Source organism: Citrus clementina, unplaced genomic scaffold (assembly GCF_000493195.1).
Source record: "Citrus clementina cultivar Clemenules unplaced genomic scaffold, Citrus_clementina_v1.0 scaffold_9, whole genome shotgun sequence".
Classification (NCBI taxonomy): domain Eukaryota; kingdom Viridiplantae; phylum Streptophyta; class Magnoliopsida; order Sapindales; family Rutaceae; genus Citrus; species Citrus x clementina.
Window position 1 is genome coordinate 22,360,173 of NW_006261964.1, and position 21,774 is coordinate 22,381,946.

At 35.3% G+C, this 21,774-nt stretch overlaps 2 protein-coding genes and 1 pseudogene across 2 annotated transcripts; 2 read left to right on the forward strand and 1 right to left on the reverse strand.

Annotated features, from left to right (window-relative positions):
• The first annotated feature begins 8,499 nt into the window (after positions 1 to 8,499).
• On the forward strand, positions 8,500 to 12,763 carry LOC18033459 (phosphopantothenate--cysteine ligase 2). The gene is made up of 10 exons (XM_006421190.2): positions 8,500 to 8,920; positions 9,009 to 9,140; positions 9,521 to 9,635; positions 9,741 to 9,785; positions 9,870 to 9,955; positions 10,181 to 10,233; positions 10,375 to 10,434; positions 11,024 to 11,125; positions 11,840 to 11,959; positions 12,263 to 12,763. The coding sequence occupies exons 2-10, from the start codon at positions 9,020 to 9,022 to the stop codon at positions 12,500 to 12,502; spliced, it is 942 nt and encodes a 313-aa protein (XP_006421253.1). The 5' UTR covers positions 8,500 to 8,920; positions 9,009 to 9,019; the 3' UTR covers positions 12,503 to 12,763.
• Positions 12,684 to 14,326, reverse strand: LOC18033451 (annotated as a pseudogene).
• A 2,800-nt stretch (positions 14,327 to 17,126) lies between these two features.
• LOC18031375 (triacylglycerol lipase SDP1) lies at positions 17,127 to 21,527 on the forward strand. The gene is made up of 3 exons (XM_006421197.2): positions 17,127 to 19,083; positions 19,726 to 19,869; positions 20,178 to 21,527. The coding sequence occupies exons 1-3, from the start codon at positions 17,665 to 17,667 to the stop codon at positions 21,156 to 21,158; spliced, it is 2,544 nt and encodes an 847-aa protein (XP_006421260.1). The 5' UTR covers positions 17,127 to 17,664; the 3' UTR covers positions 21,159 to 21,527.
• The last annotated feature ends 247 nt before the right edge of the window (positions 21,528 to 21,774 follow it).

Genomic DNA, 21,774 nt, shown 5'->3' on the forward strand with positions numbered 1-21,774 from the left:
GTTTATAGTTCCAAAAAAGTTCTCCTAATTTGTAATCCTCAAATATCATTTCTATGCGAAACAAAACAATCATTAACAAAAATGGAAGATATCAGAGATTCAGAGTGAGGCTATGGTTTGAACATTGCTTTGCAGTGTTGAGAATCATATAAAATGGCATTGAATGAAACTTTCAAAGACAGAATCTGCACTTGTCAAAGACAAGATCCGCGCCGAACGGATTGACACATTTCCTTCCGTATTCACACATGTAATCTTTGAAAAAATGTAACCGCTGCATCTATAAATAACTCTCAATGTATAATGCTTTATTTAAGAAATGAAAACACGTTTCTTCATGGTATCAGAGCCATGAATACGCTCAAGTTTCTTCAAGTTCCGTTGCTCTGTTTGTAACAAAAACAGAGGAAACCAAATTCCTCCCACACCCATTTTTCCCACCATTTTCTTTCTTAAACCCATTCCTACCATTACAGATATCCATGCCGATCAAGAAACAAGCCACCCATACGTAAAAAACTTGAGTTTACAAATTTATCAACAATCCCATCAATTTTCCGAGACTGTGTTCCTCAAAAACCAAGAATACCACCAAATTTCTCAGTTTTTAGTGAGGAAACTGTAAAAATTTCGCATTTAAACACATTCCCACGCGCTCCCACACGCCACCCGAAGCCACGGCCAGTCAACCACGCGCCTCTGTCATCATTCACGCGCTCTCACGCGCTCCAGAGGTTGAAGACGACGTCAGCCAACATGTCGTTTTTATCTCAGAAGTGCAGAAGTAAAAAAACGACGTGTCGTTTTTTTTTTATATTAAAACCGACATGTCGTTTTTAAATTATAGATAAAACGACGTGACGCTTAGTATCCAGAAGCGCAGCAGGATTAAAACGACATGTCGTTTATATTCCACCATAACCGACATGTCGGTTTGGTAAGCAGTGGCCAAACGACCTGTCGTTTTGTTACTTAAAAAGGTTATTTTTTTTTCTTCTTTCAATCTAGACGGAAAAAAAAAAAACAAAAAAAAAACAAAAAAAAAAGAAAAAAAAAGAAAAAAAAGAGAAAAAAAGAAAAAAATGGAGAAAACTCCAACTGAATCTAGTCCTGTTGTCATTCAATCTGTTCAATCTGATGGAGTATTTAATGCTGGAATTATCCTCACTGAGACAAACTACGATGTTTGGTCTCAAATAATGGAGATGCATCTTGCAGAAAGAGAAAAACTCTCATATATTCGTAGCAACACAAAGCCATTTGAGGAATCTTTAAAGGAATATGAGAAATGGTATAGTGAGAACCAAAAAGTAAAAAGATGGTTACTCATATCCATGTCTCCGGAGATCATGAAGCGATATTTACGAATTCCTACAGCCTACGAAATCTGGGATGCATTATCAAAAGCCTTCTATGATGGAAGCGATGAATTACAAGTTTTCACTCTAAACCAGAAGGCATTCTCTACCAAGCAAAATGGACAACCACTCTCTAAATTCTATGGAGAATTGGTCGAAATATTTCGAGAACTTAATCACCGAGATAAAGTGGTCATGAAGGATCCAGAAGATGTTGTAATATACAGAAGGTCTGTTGAAAGATTGAGAGTGCACATTTTTCTTGCTGGGCTAGATGAAGAATTTGACCAAGTTCGTGGAGAAATTCTACGAAAAGACATTATCCCAGACTTAGAAGAATGTTATTCTCTGATCCGAAGAGAAGATATACGGCAAAGCAAACTAAACAAGAAGGTCGACTCAGAAACGTCTGCTATGATAGCACGACAACAGCCTTAAAGGAAGTTTGTTGACAAGTCATCACTCCATTGCACTCATTGTAGAAAGAAGGGTCATACGAAAGAACAATGTTTTGAAATCATTGGATATCCTGACTGGTGGGATACTCGAAAGAAGAGCACCAAGCATGGATCAAAAACTGCAGTATCCACATCCACTACAGATCTTAGAAAAGAATCTTCAGTGCAAATCGCAACCTCTGTCAGTCCAGGTAAGGCCCTTAAAACTCTTACACCTGTTATTAATAGTACATGGATAATTGATTCTGGGGCAACTGATCATATGACTTTTGATTCTCGACAAGTTTCTCAATTGAAACCATCTTCACAAAAACATATTTCCACTGCAAATGGAACCACAACCTCAGTTATTGGGGAAGGATCTTTACGACTCACAAATGAATTAAATTTAGACGCTGTGTTAATTGTTCCATCTTTAGATTATAATCTTTTATCTGTGTCTCAATTAACCACTTACTTATCATGTGTTGTAATTTTTTGGCCTGATCATTGTGTGTTTAAGGACATCCAAACGAAGCAAACGATTGGTTATGGTATTAGACGAGGCAACTTGTACTACTTGGAGATGTCATCAACAAACACTGGAAAGCTAAGCCCCGCACTAGTCGCAAATAGTTCCATAAAAAAAGGAAAATCAGAAATTTGGTTATGGCATAGACGTTTAGGGCATGTGTCATTTGGTTACTTAAAAAAATTATTTCCTAGTTTGTTTCTGAAATTTGATGTTTGTAACTTTAAATGTGATGTTTGTGAACTTTCAAAAAGCCATCGAACTACTTTTCCATTGTCCTTAAATAAAAATCGATGGTTAGACACAAAATGACTCATAGGGTATTTGACTTTACTAGAGAAGTCAGGCTCATATGTGGGTTTAGGGATACCTCTATTTTGACGCTGGGGAAGAATTCTTCTGATCGGACTTGTGGTAGGAACATCCTCTGCAGACGATTGGTTAGGTATTTCTTCATGTGACTCATTCTCGATTGCAGTTGTGTCTGAGTTATTGTGCTCCCCAAATGTGTCTTCACATATCTCAGCCTGCGAATCATCACCATTTGCTTTTCCTGTATCTTGAAGGTTTACTATCTCAATGGAAGATTGACTTTCTTCAGGTGGAAGATATGTAAGAGTATGAATTTCCTCTTCATTATACTCCCCCTGAAATTCAGACTCTGACAAGTAGTACATGATATGTGGGGGCATAGCTCTTTTATGGCATTCTAGTATTAATCTGAGAATCTTTTCTCTTAGTATGCATCATATTGATTCACTCGTAGAGATAGAAGGGGGAGTTATATGGCCATTCCGAAGCAGCCCACAAAAAGCATACATGGAGTGTGCTTAAATGGCTCTCTATTTATTTATTTATTTCTATGGCTCTGTGGAGGGGATTTTAATGAAATCTTAAAAGATGAAGAAAAAAGAGGCCGTCAACTGAAAAACACTGAAAGCTATGTTTGAGTTCAAGCAAGTCGTGGAGTTTTGTAATTTTATAGATGCTGGGTGGTATGGCTACCAATATACTTGGTCAAAAAACGCTATCATCGCTCTGGAGTGGAGTTGATTGAGGAAAGATTAGACCGATTTTTCTATAATGTGGAGTGGGAAGAATTGTTCAAGGACTCTTTTGTAAATCGTATAAATATAGTAGGCTCTGATCATTGTCCTACTGTGGTGGAAATTAATAGAAGCAAACAATAAGGAAGACATAAGCCATATTCTAGAGCTCTAAGTTTTCCACTATGAGTATCTATGGAGTCAGTATGAAGAATGAAAAGAAAATATCGGCGGAAAGTGCAGCACTTCGCAAAATCCTGTTCTATCTTTTATTTGTAAGATTCAACAGTCTCAGCACCAACTCAGGCAGTGGAGTAAATTAAAATTTAAGAATCGAAGCTTTGAATTTAAGCAGCTTCAAAATAAATTGATGTTGCTAAGAACTAGCCCAACAGAGAATATGGTGATGGATGAGATTAGGAGTGCGGAAAGACAAATAGACAGATTTCTTATAGAATAAGAGATTTATTGGCAGCAGCGTTCTTGAGTAACATGGCTCAAATATAGTCACAGGAGCATTAAATTCTTTCATGCTAAAGCTTCTACCAGGAAGAAAAGGAATTCAATTCATGGAATTCTTGGTAAAGGGGGTTGTTGGGTTGATGATTCTTATGAAATAGAAAAACTCTTTATTAATTATTACAGACACTTGTTTTCTTCTAGTAACCCCTCAGAGGAAAACATTAACTCAGCTATAGAGGGCTCAAATCTACGATAACTGAGGAGATGAACCAAGTTTTAAACAAAGATTTCATGAGGGACGAAGTAAAGGAGGCTTTAGTTTAGTTGAATCCACTTAAAGCTCCACGTCTAATGGTTTTTCTGTAATTTTTTAACAAAAACACTGGCCCTCAGTACAGGCGAAGGTGTTTGCACTCTATCTTCATTTTCTTTACAAAGAAGGGGATTTATCAACTCTAAATCAGATGCTTATTGCTTTTATCCCTAAGGCTGATAACACAAAGAAGATTATAGAGTTTACACCCCCTTTGCAATGTGATATACAAGATCATTGCTAAGGCTATGGCCAACAGAATGAAAACCTTTCCTTGATCAAATTATATCCAATTTCCAGAGTGCTTTCATTCCGCAATGGCTGATTACTAATAATGTGGTGATTGATTATGAATGCCTCCATCAAACCAGACATAAACGAGTGGGAATTCGGGTGTGATGGCATTAAAATTAGATGTCAGTAAAACCTATGATAGAGTAGAATGGTCTTTTCTACCAAAAGCTATGGTCAAGATGGGTTTTCCCTGTAAACGGGTAGCTTTAATCATGCGATGAATCTCTTCATCATCTTTTTCACTTCTAATTAATGGTACGGTTAGAGGCATTATTCATCCATAGAGAGGCTTACGACAGGGATGCCTCCTCTCGCTTTATTTATTTTTTATTTGTGTTGATATTTTGTCTTCTTTACTATATGAAGCTGCAGAAAGATAATTAATTCATGGCGTGGGTTTCAATTATAATCTTGTAAAGAAAATTTATTCATGGTGTGGGTTTAAATTATAATCTTGTAACTATTTCTCATTTATTTTTTGTAGATGATAGCTTAATATTTACCGGAGCTTCTCCTGAGGAATGTAGATTTTTTAAGGCAATGTTTCACAAGGACATGAAGGGTTCAGGGCAGTTATTTAACCTTGACGAATCCTCCACATTTTTGAGCCCCAGTGTCCAAAATCGCACCAAAGAGGAACTAAAGGCTCTTTTTCAGTTAAATGTAGTTCCTCATCATGAGAAATATCTTGGTCTTCCATCGATGGCGGGGAGGAGAAAGCATCAATTTTTCTCAATGATCAAAACCAGGGTGCTTAACAAAATTAAAGGTTAGCAATCACAGCTTTTCTCGTGGGGAGGCAAGGAGATTCTGTTAAGGCAGTTGTGTAGGCTATTCCAACGTATGCAATGTCTGTTTTTAAGCTCCCAAAAGAGCTATGTGAAGACAAAGGCAGATCATAAGTTACTAGTGGGGTACCTTTAATTAATCTGGAGGGATCCATTGGACTTCTTGGAAAGTCTTGTGCAAACTGATAAAGGATGGTGATATGGGCTTTAGGGATTTTATTTTTTTTTAACCAGGCGTTACTTGGGAAGATAAAGTGGAGAATTATGCAGCACCTAACACTTTATTGGGGAAAGTTTTAAAGACTCGATACTTTCGGCATGTAGATTTTCTTCACTACGATTTGGCCAGCAATTCCTCTTGTGTGTGGACAAACATACTTTCAGGTAAAGAAGTAATTAAAGCAGTTTCTAGATAGAATATTGGCGATGGAAGATCAGTGCAAATAGACAGAGATAATTGAATATCGAGGCCGAAAATTTTCAAGCCTTTAACTCTTATGCTGCCAACAAGAATGGTAGCAAAGCTAATGAATTCAAATCAATCATGGAATGAGCCCCTGATTTGAAGACCTTTTCTGCCCATAGATGTTGAAGTTATTCTTCGAATCCCGCTACCTAATGTGCCAAGGTCAGACCAATTGGTTTGGCATTATGAAAAGAGAGGGTTTTATACTGTCAAAAACAGTTATCAGGTGGCCTTGATGCTTAATTACTCAAAATTTCCTTCCGCTTCTTCTTTTATCTGAAGCTAGCGGAAGCATCTTTGGTCCTTATATTTTCCCAGTAAAATTAAAATTTTCATGTGGCAAACTTTGTTCAATACTCTACCTACAACAGACAACTTATTCAGGAGAAAAATACCTCATTCTCCCAATTGTCAGAGATGTCAAATAACTAAGGAAGATGTTTCCATGCCTTATTGTCTTGTAAGATGGCCAGAAAGGTACGGAAGCTTTCAAACTTTAGCTGATGTGTTAAATAAGAACCCTTTCAATACCTGCACTCTTTATTATCTAAGGAAAAATTTGAAGGTTTTGCGGTTCTAGCTTGGTCAGTTTGGAAATCAACGAGTCTTGCTCTTTTTGAAAAAGGAGGGATTGATACTTTGAGTACTTTGGTAAGTGTCAATAGTTTAATTCAGGCTTACAAGGATGCTGAAGATTCCTATGTTAAACCCTTGAAACATCTCTAGTAAGTAAAGAAGAAAAAAGGTCCCCTCCTGATAATAATTGGTTTAAGTTGAATTCAGATACAACTACCTGTGAGACTGAAGGTTTTGTCGGGCTTGGAGTAGTTATTAGAAACTCGAGGGGAGAGTTTATGGCTGCTTCAATTTGTAGAAGATCCTTTTTGGATGATATTAAATTTGCGGAAACTAGCGCGTTATTGGAAGGCATCAAATTGGCAATGGATTTAGGGCTTACTTTACTTGTGATCGAGTCTGATTCAGTTAACGTCATTAGTCTCATATCAGGGAGAATCATTAACAATTTCGAGATCCATTGGATTATATCTAACATTAGAGCTCTTATTTGTAACAGAAGTTTGTCTGCTGTGAAACATGTACCGAGGTTTTATAACTCAGTGGCTCACAACGTTGCTAAGATGACTCTCGGTCAATTAGAGTCTTGTACACGACTGAAAGATGGCCTCCTGAAATTGCAATTCTCTTATAATATTTTTGTATGATGAAGCATTATTTTTCAAAAAAAAACAAATTAAGTGTTTGTAACTTGGGTGAAATGGATTTTGATGCTTAAACTCAAATTCATTCCCTTATGAAATAAATAATGGATTAATCCATTAATAATCCAATCCAGTAAAAATTGACCCAATAACCATTTTTCTTATTTTATCATATGAATTCGCATTGCGTTAGTGAGTCAACACGAAACTTTGTCAAACCTGCTAAAATAAGTTGGTTCATAAATGGAAAAGTAGCCGAACAGTTAGCTAACCGTCTTTTCCTAGTCGATACTCTCGATAGAACAAATTCAATCGAAGTGGTTCAAGCTATGATCCGGCTTCTCTACTCAAACTGGGATGTATTAAATCTAAGTTGGCGGTGATTGTGACCATCTCCATATTCAATTGAGAATCCATGGTAATGGCCAAGTCTCCTCTCATCTAATCCATGCTAAGGGTGATTGTAACATGTTATACTGCGTTTATTTTTTAAATTGGAGTGAGAATTTTGAAGAGTGAGAATCCTTGGATTAAGATTGTGGAGTGGGAGTGAGAATATGGTGTTTACTTAGACTAAATGAAAGTATGGATTATCAATCAGAATCTCAATTATTTGTTTACTTTGTCTTAGATTGAGAGTAAATTATTTTAAATTACAATTTTATTCTTATGTAAAGAATTATAATTTGTAATTAAAAAATTAATAAAAAATATATTTAGAAAATAAAATAAATATTTTATTATATTTATAAATTAATAATATTCTTAATTATGTAAATCATAATTTTTTATTAATTTAAATTTAAATTATGTGAATAAAAATTATTAATAATAACAATACAAATGAAACATTATTATTGATAATATAGTACAAAATTAATATTTTTAGAATAAAATATTTATTATTATTAATTAAATAATTAATTAATATTTATTAAAATTAATGTTTAATATTATTAATTTAAATATAATATTTATTTATTTTTATTTTATTAAATTTAATAAAATAAATATGTTATAATTATTATTTTTAATAAATATAATATTATTTATTTTAATTATGAGGGTAAAAAGGAAAGAGGGGGGAGTGAATTCCTACTCTCACCTCCCCTCATGGGAGTGGGAATCTCACTCCTCACTCCAAAATTAAGTGGGACTCACGAAGTGAGAATCCCACTCCCCCCTTAAAAATGGTAAGTAAACACTGGAGTTAGAGGAATCCACACTCCATACTCCCACTCCAAAAAATAAACACTACCTTAATATCTAATACATTAATTATACAAGGCAATTAGCAAGTGATATATAAAATGTCACGTAAATTAGAACACAAATTCTATATCTAAATTATATCATTATAATATTATTGGTAAGCCGTTACATTAGTTAAAACTTCATTTAATGAAAAAGTTATTTTGAGAATATTAATTCAATTTCAATCAACTCTTTTATCACGTGGCATATAGTAAATGAATGAAGAGCAATACTGAAGAGGAGGAAAACTAAAAATGCGTTTTAAGTTGTTCAAATTTATTGGCCTCACCTTTCAAAAAATTAAAAACTTAATTTGTTTGCAAATGGATGTGCTACCAAATTATTTATTATTACCAACGAATAATACATAAAATGCGGCGTTAAACTAATTAAGTAGCCCCCGACCGCCGCTGCAACTATCACCCACTTCGAAATCGACCTAATCCAAATCCCATATAAATATCGCCCTGCAGGTGAAACATGTCTTATTAGTCTCTTTCTCTGATCGCTCCACTCCATTTCATCGCGTCCCCCCAGTCGCTATCACCCGCCGCCGCCTCTATTCTCTGTATCGCGTCGCCGACAGAAGCGATCGATGACCGTTTGCTTATAACACGTGTGCGGCTGTTATCGAAAAGGATAATCTTTATCTACAAGTGACTATTTTGCCCTTGAACCATTTTTTAGATTTTTGAAAGTGGCGGGCTATTAATCAAAACCAAATTAACTGTAACCCCACAATCCGGGAAGGTAAATTCTTAATTCGACATCGTTTTTTTAATCCATTGTAGTCCACGCTATAACTGGCTTCCTATTTGCCAATATATGTTTTATGCAGGCAACCGAGAAATGGATTCGCCGCTGAACTCAGAAATCGAATCATTTTTTGATTCGGCTCCGCCTCTCAATGACCGCGCCGCTATCAGCGAGAAATTGAAGGAATTCATTGCACTGAATTCGTCAGAATCAGGCAAGGGCTCGAGATCACCATTATTAATTATAGCAAAATATACAATATCATATATACATGTATATATACACACGCACACACAGAGAGATGTCAAAATTGACACTATCTCACGGTGCTGTTTAGTTAATTCACAATTTTATCACAATTCGCTCTCTCTACAAATATATATGAAAAAATGATTAGTGAGCACCTGGACACGTGCACAATTATGTGACTCCTGGGAATAGTATTGAAATTGTTGATTAACCGGATAGTACCATGTGACAATCTCGTTCACCATAAGGTTAGCGCTGTTGCTAGATCATTCCTCTAATATGTGTATATATCTTATATGTACTTGTTTGCTAATTGTGTTGCGTTTTTTAAATGTGATTATGAAGGAACAAGAAGAGTGGCGTGTGTGACATCCGGCGGCACAACTGTGCCACTGGAGCAACGCTGTGTCCGTTATATTGATAATTTCAGCTCAGGCCACAGAGGAGCTGCTTCTACTGAGTACATACATCGACTATGTTTCAATCAAGCTTTAAATGTTTAATATTGGTATTCCTTTCCCTTCTGGAGCATTAATAATGTATTTAATAAAAATTGAATTTGTAGGCATTTAATTAAGATGGGATATGCTGTTATTTTCTTGTACCGAAGGTTAGTGTTGGTTGGCTTTTGTTTGTTTTCTGATTTGTGGATCATGTGTGGGTTTTTCTCTTAATTGTTTCTTTTCTTGCATAGGGGAACTTGCGAGCCATATTGCAGTTCTCTCCCTGATGATGCGTTTCTTGAATGTTTTGAGGTCACTAAGGAGTCAGCAGTTCAAGGTTTGTAGCTTCTTTGAATTATTATCAAGTTGTCAACTTTGGTTTTGTTAGTTGAGTTTTAGTTGATTTTTAGGTGATATTCACGTTTTACGTATTGGAATTGGGTATCAAGTTGTTTGTCAAAACATTTTTGTTTGACCCGGTGGGGGCTTTGTAAATTTTTGCATGAGATGTTGTTTTAATTCACCATTAAGAAGGTTAATAGGGTTGTGTCTGATATTTCAGTCTGCCAACCTTATTCCGAAGCAGTGAAGAGAGCCATTAGGGATCATCATGCTGTACGGACCATTATTATCTTTACTTATTTTGAAGTGTTTTCTTTTTGGATTTAATCTTCACCTCAGTCATGGCTGTTTACTGTCTCAATTTGCAATGCCCTAAGAATGATAGGTCATTTTTGCTGTCAAATGTTATTACAGGCAGTAGCAGGAGGCCTTCTGTTGAAGCTTCCCTTTACAACTATATTCGAGTATCTTCAGGTTAAACTTAATGAAATTTTAATTATTTCCTTTTCCCCCTCTTGAAGTCCATGTCTGATACAACAAACTTTTTGTATGAATCTATGGAAAGGGTTATTCCACCAAATGAAGATATGTTCTTTTATGCATTCATAATCTTTGGCATAGGTCAAAGAAATCATGCTCTTTAAACCTCCCCCTCCCTTCTTCCCCTTCCTAATTTTTCGAATGGAAGGGTTGTCAATTTAATTGAAATTCAGTTACAAAATTTGGTCCTATTTTTGTTTCGTATTACTTTTCTTGTAAGATTATCATATATTTTTCAAAGTTTTCTCATTGATCTTATAACAGGGACTACAGACCATTGATCTATTATTTGTTTTTCAAGTTGAATGCTGCTGTTGATCAAACATATTTTATTCATTTTCACATTCTTTTCTTTCCTGTATATCTTCCCAGATTGTCAGCTTGACTGGTATTTCTTGATGTAGCGTAGTTTCTTTCTCGAAAGCTTATTTCTGATAATCTGATTGCAAAATGGACTTCTGCGAATTCCCATTCCATAAATGTTGTCCTATTTATTGCTTTTTTGGTCTTTTATTGTGATCAGATGCTACAGATGATTGCTGTATCTTCTAGGAGTCTTGGACCATGTTCTATGTTCTATCTTGCTGCTGCTGTTTCTGACTTCTATGTCCCATGGAAAAGCATGGTAACTATTCATGAGAGCATATTGCATACTTGTTCTTCATTTGTGCTTTTAAGACTACATTTTATGCTGGGGAAAGGTAGATCTTTTAGGTCCTAGTGAAAGTCCGACTTTTCTTGTCTTTATAGCAAAAGCAGTTTCGTGTTCTCAAAATAGAGTGTCTCTTTGATTTTGTTGATGTATCACAATTACACATAATAGACAAAATAAACTACCTTTCTAATAAGTGAAAGTTAAGCAGGGAACCTTAAGTTTCTCCAAGGAAAATAGCAGTAGGTCATGTAAAGAGTGAGAAACAGATCAGATGTGCTCCCATATCATATTGTATGTCACTTACAAGTCATGTGTGCACGGTGTACCCCTGAAGCCAGCCTTTTGTTAGCAGCAGTCATTAATACCAATTTTTTCACTTTACTTGCCAATAATCCAATGGGTGTGTGCGTCAAAATGATGGAGATTTTAGAATTTTCTTTTTGGAGTTCAATGGATGTGTTTGTATGTTACTTTCTAACTAGGTACCAAATGTGCCCCAAGTGTACTTGAATTGGTCTATTGGAGCCTGGAAACTAAACTTTAGGAGAGTTTTTCTAAATCAATTAGGTAACAAAAAGGTTAAATTGGGTCAAACTATTCTCAGATTACTGGATGTGAGCTCTCTTAAAATTTCAAACTCTTTAACCAATTTTTTTGGCTTAATAAAGCTGCATTATTTTGCAGGCAGAGCACAAGATTCAGTCAGGTTCTGGCCCTTTGGACATTCAACTTTTGCAGGTGCCAAAAATGCTCTCAGTTCTCAGGAAAGAATGGGCACCCATGGCCTTCTGCATATCATTTAAGGTTAGAAAACATGCCACTGATATGGTGATACATTTATGTTGCTTATGAAAGAGATATTTTTGTCAAAAGAACTATTTAAATGGAAACATGTGCTGTGGCCTCATCGCAGTGAAATCTATGAAAAAATTGAAAGAATTTTGAGTAAGTCATTCAGGCATTTATTCTAGCTGTCGTAGATGTTAGGTTTTGTATATTCATGTATTCTTTTAGTTAAATTTGAGTTTTGAGTTAATAAGGGTTCAAATGTAAACTATTAATATGTTTTCCATTATATGATCTCATTTTCCTTTGTCTTATTCACAGCTTGAAACAGATGCAGAGATTCTCTTAGAGAAGGCAGATATGGCTCGGAAGAAGTATGGGATGCATGCAGTTGTGGCTAATGAGCTCTTGTCCCGCAAGGAGCAAGTTGTAGTTGTCACAAATAATGGGAAAATTCCAGTTTATCGAGACAAGACGAGCTCCGATTCTGATGTAGAAAAGCCCCTGACTAAACTGCTTGTGGACAGACATTCCGTTTACATCAAGGATTCCAACACATAGCAGACAGCTCTCAAATACGCTTTAAAACTTTCTTAGTTCCTGTTTGACATGAGATAAGTGTGTCTGGACTTTTACTAAGCTGGAGTTAGGAAGCCTACGAGTCTGCACTCTGGAGACAATAAATATCATAGTCCATATATATACCATTCTGCACACGTTGTAGCAATTATATAAATCAATATCTACAACAAATTATTGTAATTCAATAAATTTTTTCAAAATTTATAAAGATTGCCTCCAGAATGTGTCCCATTCACTCAATCAGCCCCTATACAAATTTAATATGTAGCTGTTCTATGCAAGTTACGCGATGCTTGGATCCTTCCCCTCCCAAGTTATCTTCCGAATATTACCTACTCTTTCAAGAACTCCCTTAACTGCAATTGAAAATGCATCTTCGAGTGATTCCATTGTTGACCTCCGATTAGCATACGCTATGTTTGGAATTAGTCGTATTACCTCTTCTCTCATAGCCCATATATCATCCTTTGAAACTTGATCCAAAGTCATGTTGATTGAGACTTTCCCATCTCTTATATCATCCATTGGTATGAAAACGGAATATTTAGAAGAATTCTTGGGTAGATGCCGCTGATATTGATCATAAGCAGAGCTTGGATGGAAGAACACTGGAATGCATCGAGCTAGAATGGCATCAAAAGTTGATCTCCTAGTGTATGAATCTCCCGGCGGCTGTAAACAGAACACCGAGTCCTAGGACACCTCGACTACCGCAACAGGATTGTCGCAGGTGGTTCCTTCAGGTTTCGGAAAACACTCGATCAACTTGCAAAACGTCCCGGAAGCTAAACATTGCCGGATGATCTGACTCCAAATAGAATCTTTCATGCTAGGCCGCTGTTTACCAGCAAAAGAGAACAAGTGTCGCCTTGTTCTATTTCTCATTTTGTTCTGCCATTCAAGCACCTCGCCTTTACCGGAAGGATGGAAGTTTGAAGGGTAGGGTATAGCAAATTCATTACTCCTGAAAATTGATTCTATGGTAAGCATTGTCATGTTCATGAATTCCGGAAAAGTATTGAGCTTGCTACCCCAGTCAAAAAGGTTGTCCGATTGTCTATGAAAATCCCAAGGAATTCTGCCAGCAACAAAGAAGTGATCTCTACCCCACATTCGTTTCCATTCAGGCTGACTGACAAGACAACTACACATATCAATACTCAATGAGTCTCTCATGGAATAGTCATCACCCCAAAGGTAACGGCCAACATCAAGGCCAGCATAATAAGGCACATATATTGCTGAAGCAATGGATGAATCATTGGTTAAGCACCTATATTGCTTCATCCTCTCATGGAAAATCAATTCTAATGTGAATAGTAATACTCCTTGAGAATTTTTTGGATGAATGGGCACATATCAAACCACTTGCAGAGGAGTGTGCAATTGTTGACCACATCATCGTTGAATCTCCTTGGAAGATCATGAACATAAATGTAATGACCAAAACATGAATCTAAAACACTTGTATTTTGATTTTCTTTTGATAGCTCCCTGAAGTTACGATAATGTTTAGAGTTTTGGCTGGAATTGATGGCCTCAGCAAAGTTGTTGACTGAAGGAATAAGGGCACCGTTTCTGCCACGGCTTGAAGTTGAATAATCAAAGGAAATCAGCAATGTCAAGTATAAAAGAAAGGCGAAAAGGATGACTAGCCCAATCAGATTATAACACCGTCGGCTTATCTTTGTCTTCATCTACCTGATATACACAAAGATTCATTGAGTGAGTAAAAGGAGAATTGATAGAATTGTTTTTAGTGGTCAAGGTTTCTCATCCCTATCCATCTAAATCTTTTATATAGCGCGCGTGCACATACATTATTTATATACAAAAATAAAGTTTTTAATGACAAACATTCAAACAATTTATGGTCTATTATGGAAACTTCTCTGCATTCAACAACCAACTTTTTAATGTCATAAAGTGTTTTATGATATCTTCTTTGCTGTTATATGATAAGGAATTCTTTTTTTCCCCTTTAATTTATGTATTTAGTGTAATTAAAATCCAAAATAGGCCGAATTACTTCTAAATATTTAAAAGAAAATTTGGAATTACTCAACCGTAGCACTTGATATTAAGAGCATTAGAAAGGAGAAAAAAATTACCTATACAAGAAAAAAGGGAAATAATATTGGACAAGTTATTATTGTGTGTGTTTGTAATCGTTGATTGAAGGATCATTTGAAGCGAAAGTTCAAAGAAAATTGTTCTTTTGATGAGTCTGTAGGAAATTAAAACGAAAATGAATTCATGTAGCATTTACTTTTTGGATTGGAGTGGGAATTTAGGATTGAGAGTGTGGAGTAGGAGTGGGAGTGGAAGTATGTTGTTTACTTACACTGGAATTGAAGTATGGAATGGAGATCAGAATCTAATTTATGTGTTTACTTTGTCTTGGATTGGGAGTAAATAGTTTCAAATTATAATTTAATCCTTATTTAAAGAATTATAGTTTTTAATTACAAAGTTAATAAAAAATATATTTAATGAATAAATATTTATTTATTATATTTATAAATTTATAATAATTATTAATATTCTTAATTATGTACATCACAATTTTTTTATTAATTTTAATTTTAATTATATAAATTAAAAATTATTGATAAGGGCAATATAAATGAAACATTTTTACTATTAACATAGTACAAAATTAACATTTTCTTAAAATAAACTATTTATTATTATTAATATTAAATAAATATAGTGCTATTATTTTTAAAATAAATATAATAAAATTATATTTTCAAATGAAAATAGCATATAGTAATATTTATTAATTCTCTATTAATATAATAATATTATTTTTAAGTAATTTTAACTTAAAATCATTGCAAATTATTATTTAGTTAAATATAATAATATTGTTCAAATAAATAGAATGTTATTTATTTTATTTTATTAAATATAATTAAAAAAAGGGTAGAAAATGGAAGGGTGAGAGTGAGAATCCACTCTTACCTCTCCTCATGGGAGTCTCACTCCCCACTCCAAAAATGGATGGGGCCTACAGAGTGAGATTCTTAATCCTCCCTTAAATTATTGAAGTAAATAACAGAGTGAGAGGAATCCACACTCTTCACTTCTACTTCAGAAAGTAAACACAACCTCGGTGTGTATTGGTGGTTTGCAAAGAAGGACAAACCACATATTGCATGTTATTTAATTATATTTAGAGAAATTTAAAAATAAAATGGTTGGTTTTGTTAGCTTTTAAGGAAAATACTAATTAATTAATTAATCTCCACTTTATATAGTGTTATAATTGGCATGCGGAAAGAAAACCACAAAAGATTAAGAAAAAAATGAGGTTAAGAGAGGATTTAGGTCATCCTAATATATAAAAGCTAATTTATTTATATTTATTATCTTCAGTAAAATTATCAGTCATCCATTAAAAAATTTAAGGGTTCGGCTACAGTACAACGGTAGTACCATGCCACTATTGCATTCAATCGTTAGATTTACTTAGATAAATCAATCTATTAGGATCCAACGGCTATGTGTAACGGTGACATGGTACCACTGTTGCACTATAGTTTTCTCCAAAATTCAAACATAAACAAATTTTAAATAAAACACAAAAAGCTGAACAAAGCGAAATTGACAACAACATGAAACCTCAAAGAGAGAGAGAAACCTGATGATAACAATGAGAGCCCACATTTCTTTCGGCGTTGTTAGAATGATGTGTACAAATTGATTTGAAAACATTTCACATTAAAGTATTCTTTAACACGTGTGCATTTGTACAAGTGTAATGTTAATTTTTATCATCATTATGTCAAAAGTTTCAATTAAAATATTAGTGCTCTATGAAAATTTCCAATTGCATTAAATAAATGACACCGCATTTGCTATGATTTTGACATTATTATTTTTTAATTCATAAACAACTAAGTAAAACGTTTAAGCCACCTCCCTCATACCTATTCTAAACAAACGTCGTCATCAATCATGTAAAAGTTCTTCTATTCTTGTAAGCAACAACAACAATTTCTTTCACCAACAAAAAAAAAAAAGTTCTTTTGTAGAATTCAAAATGCAATTAATTTTAAATTTGAGCACCAATAGTCAGGAAAAAACAATTACAAAAATAGCAAGTAACACCGATCAAATTTATGTATTTAATTTTCAAGATTTGAATCTAATGTTCAGCTACTCTATATTTAATTTTCTATTATACCTTCGGGTATAGTAATAAGCGGTAAATATTTAATTAATTTTATATTCTTATACAATAACTACTAATTGTATATCAATGAGTTTCAACTTAAATCCTAATGTCATGTATTAATTAGTTATTGGATGATAAATTTTATGACTTATAAAATTATTTAATCATTCATTCAATAGATGAATTTCACGTCAGTTAATACCCAAATTAAAATTTAAATATTAAAATATCTAACATTGCTCATCGAATATTTCTACAAAATTAACAAAACTATCAACTTAACGTTCAATCTAAATCTTATTTTCTAACACAATAATTCCAATCGAATTTATATACTAATTTTATCAGCATTTCGTCTTGTTAAACCTCTTTATTATTTTTATTTACATTCTCCTTTCGATTTTCCACTTTCCCCGAAATAGAAACTTCTAACAAATCATAGCTTTGTCCACAACCGAATCTTACTGCAATTAAGTAACTGAAATTTAAATTCTTATCCAACGAGAATCAGCGCCGCTTCAAATCTGCGTCATCACACCCATATCGGAATCCTTATCTCATCCCAATTCCCAATGCATCCCCCATAAGTTTACCCATCTGTCCGGTTTACTTTCATTCGCTTTCTATATTTAGCCTCGCTGTTTAGTTTACATATCTTGCAATTTGGTCCCTGCATTTTTACTTGGGTTTCTTTGGTCGATTTTGAAAATCTTGAGATAGGTTGACCGGAGAGGCCCATCTGGGTTGCTTTATTAGATATTCTGGATTTTTGGGTATTTGATTTGCTTACCCATTTCAGCTTTTAGGGTTTCAAGTTATAAATCTATTTACTTTTTATCCATATTTTGTGAATTGGTATTGCTTTTGATTGATTTTAATAGATTCTTTGCCAAATAAGCTGAAATATTGTTCTTGTGATCATTTGATTTTGCTCATTTGCTTTCGTTTTAACCAAGATATGGATATAAGCAATGAGGCTAGCATTGATCGATTCTCAATTGGACCATCAACACTTGTTGGTCGGACCATTGCTTTTAGAGTCTTGTTCTGCAAATCAATGTCACAATTGAAATATCATATTTTTCATGACTTGTTGGAGTTTATATATAGATTTAGAGACTTTGTAACACCCTTGATATCATGGCTGCATCCGCGGAATCCACAAGGGATATTAGCAATGGTGACAATTATTGCCTTTTTATTGAAACGATGTACTAATGTAAAGCTGAGGGCTGAAATGGCCTATAGAAGGAAATTTTGGAGGAACATGATGAGAACCGCGTTGACATATGAGGAGTGGGCTCATGCCGCGAAGATGCTTGATAAGGAGACACCTAAGATGAATGAATCAGACCTTTATGATGAGGAACTAGTCAGGATCAAGGTTCAAGAGCTCCACCACCGTCGCCAAGAAGGATCTCTGAGAGATATTATCTTTTGTATGAGAGCTGATCTTATTAGGAACCTTGGTAATATGTGCAATCCTGAGCTTCACAAGGGTAGGCTTCAAGTTCCTAAACTCATAAAGGAATATATAGATGAGGTCTCGACACAACTTAGAATGGTTTGTGACTCAGATTCAGAGGAGCTTTCATTGGAGGAGAGGCTTGCTTTTATGCATGAAACAAGACATGCCTTTGGGAGAACAGCATTGCTTTTGAGTGGGGGTGCTTCCCTTGGAGCCTTTCATGTGGGTGTGGTTAAGACACTGGTTGAGAATAAACTTATGCCCCGTATTATTGCCGGGTCTAGCGTGGGATCAATCATATGTTCTGTTGTAGCCACTAGGTCATGGCCTGAGTTACAGAGTTTTTTTGAGGATTCTTGGCACTCATTGCAGTTTTTTGATCAGTTGGGCGGGATTTTTTCGATTGTGAGGAGGGTAATGACTCAAGGAGCTGTTCATGACATACGGCAGCTGCAATGGATGCTAAGGCATCTCACAAGCAATCTTACATTTCAAGAAGCCTATGACATGACAGGACGAATTCTGGGAATTACTGTTTGCTCCCCAAGGAAGCACGAACCACCTAGGTGCCTTAACTACTTGACTTCACCTCATGTTGTTATATGGAGTGCAGTTACTGCTTCTTGTGCTTTTCCTGGTCTTTTTGAGGCCCAGGAACTGATGGCCAAGGATAGAAGCGGAGAAATTGTTCCTTATCATCCACCATTCCATTTGGGTCCTGAGAAGGGCTCAGGCACAGCAGTGCGTCGATGGAGGGATGGTAGCTTGGAGATTGATTTACCTATGATGCAATTGAAGGAGCTCTTTAATGTCAATCATTTTATTGTAAGTCAAGCAAATCCTCATATTTCTCCATTGTTGAGACTGAAAGAGTTTGTGAGAGCTTATGGAGGTAACTTTGCAGCAAAGGTATGTATAGAACCACAATACCTTTTAACTTTCCATGATTTTAATTTTTTTGGTTTGCATTTTATGAAGTTGCCTTTGCGTTATGAATTTATGATTCTTCTCCTAGTTTGTGTTGATCCTGTTTTGAAGCTTTCTTTAAAGTAAGAGCAGACAATATTGAACAAGCAGACATTGACCTAGCATCTCCTACTATTTCAGCAGCTGATTTATTCTTTCTCAAAGCACTGGATAGAGTTGCTCTAACGGCTGTAGAATTAACATACATAGTTGCAACTTTTAAATTTATTCTTTTAGTTGTAAACATCTAGATGGTACTGGTTTGAACGTAATTGTGTGGACATTGTGCTAGTTTGGGTTTGCTTCAGACTGTAAAGCAACTGACAAATCCATGTACATTGCAGGCCATTTATATAGAAGCCAAGTAATCCAAACATCTATATTGTTGATATTCATTACTGATTTTCATGGTCTCTTTGACGGTCTAACAAATAGGTCGAAAGCATTGAGAAATTTTATAACTATAGCAATCTTTATTATGCCTTTATCATTTACTATTTTTCAGAGGATATATTTATGGCTTATTTAGTCTGCTATTCCTTTCTAGTTACTATTCTGATTAAGATTTTTTGTTTAATTTTGTAGCTTGCTCATCTCACTGAGATGGAGGTTAAACATAGATGCAATCAGATATTGGAACTTGGTTTTCCACTTGGTGGTCTAGCCAAACTTTTTGCTCAGGACTGGGAGGGTGACGTTACTGTTGTTATGCCTGCCACAGTTTCTCAGGTAAACGAAATTAATGGTTATAGGCTCAATGTAAAACAATTTATTATCTTGGGTTTAATGTCGAGAAATCCTAAAACATCTGACTGTCTCTATGTCTCTCCGATCTTGGAGATTAGTTTATGAATGTTGGAAATGTAAAATGTTTTTTTGAAAGCGATTTAGCATTGGAAGCTTTGTTTTAGAGTCCTATGTATTGAGACTGTATCTTGTAATGTGGATGGATTAGCAGTATATCTATTGTATAGGGATCAAACAGTTTTGTCCCACTTTAACCAACTAATCGGCCTTTGTTTTTCATATATTGCCAGTATTTAAAAATCATACAAAATCCAACTCATGTGGAGCTTCAAAAGGCAGCCAACCAAGGGAGAAGATGCACTTGGGAGAAGCTTTCAGCTATAAAAGCAAACTGCGGTATTGAGCTTGCTCTGGATGAGTGTGTTGCAATTCTAAACCACATGCGTAGACTCAAAAGGAGTGCTGAGAGAGCTGCTGCAGCTTCTCACGGTCATTTCCTTCCCACCAAATTCAGTGCCTCAAGAAGAATCCCTTCTTGGAACTGCATTGCACGTGAGAATTCAACTGGCTCTCTTGATGATGACCTCCTTGCAGATGCTGCTGCCTCACTCTATCAAGGAGTCAGTGGAGCTTCAGGAGTGCCATCGCCTGGTAGGAATTTGCGGATGCACCGGAATGCACATGATGGAAGTGATAGTGAATCGGAAAATGTAGATTTAAATTCTTGGACAAGATCTGGCGGTCCCTTGATGAGGACTACTTCTGCAAATAAGTTCATTGACTTTGTCCAAAATTTGGATGTGGAAACTGATCTGGCCAGAGGTTTGATGGCTCATCCTAACTCCCATGCTTTTCAGACAGGAGCCAGAGACTCGTATAATCACAGCCCAAGGACAACACCAGATAGAGGTTCAGAAAACGAGTTTGATCAGAGGGAATTTGGCAGTAGAACCTCTGTGAATGGTTCTAGTATTATGGTTACTGAAGGAGATCTTTTGCAGACCGAAAGGATTCATAATGGAATTGTGTTTAATGTTGTTAAGAAAGGAGAACTATCACTATCAAGTAGGAGTCATGATTCATATGACAGTGAAGTAGCTGAAGTGCAGATTGATTGTCCAGAAAAAGAGATGGACGCTAGTTCAGAATCTGAATTTGGTGATGATATCAACAATGCAGCTAGCTGTGCAAGTGAAGCTGCTCTAGATTCTAATCACACGGATCATTCTGGGATAGATGGTCGTAGTGATCAGAGTGTTGTAGATGGTTAATTTGAGCACCGTATGTATATATGTGATTCTGAACCTCTTAAGGTTGCATGTTATTGACAACCTGAAGAAAGTCCTAGCGGTAGCACGCAGAGAGAGTACGACAACTTCGACAGCCGAGTTGGAACTCGTGTAACAACTGTAAATCTCAGGTACAAGAAACTTAATGTTGGCGGCATTATACCCATATACAACGTTTATAGTTCTGATACCGCTTGGATAAGCAAATCCTTGTTTGCCAAACCAAGAAGGAAAACACGATTTACTTTCTGGACTAGTGTTGCAGTAACATGCATACTTGTAGTTTACATTGTCTCATAATTCAATAAAAGGAAAGGATTTTCCTTGTCTCTATTTATTGGCAAACTTTTATTATTTTCTTATCTAAGATCACCAAATGAGAGATCACATCTTTTGATTGTAGCTGTTATTATTAGATTTATATTGTATTGCCATAAGTCATGGAACTTAGATTTCTTCATAGAGCATAGATTTTAGATTGAAATGTTGGTTATTTTTGTTGTTTTGTTTGGTCAAATGTGTTTTACTTCTAGATAGGAAAGTTTGAAATCTGAAAAATTGCAAGACAGATCAATATTTCTCACATATATGTTGTTGT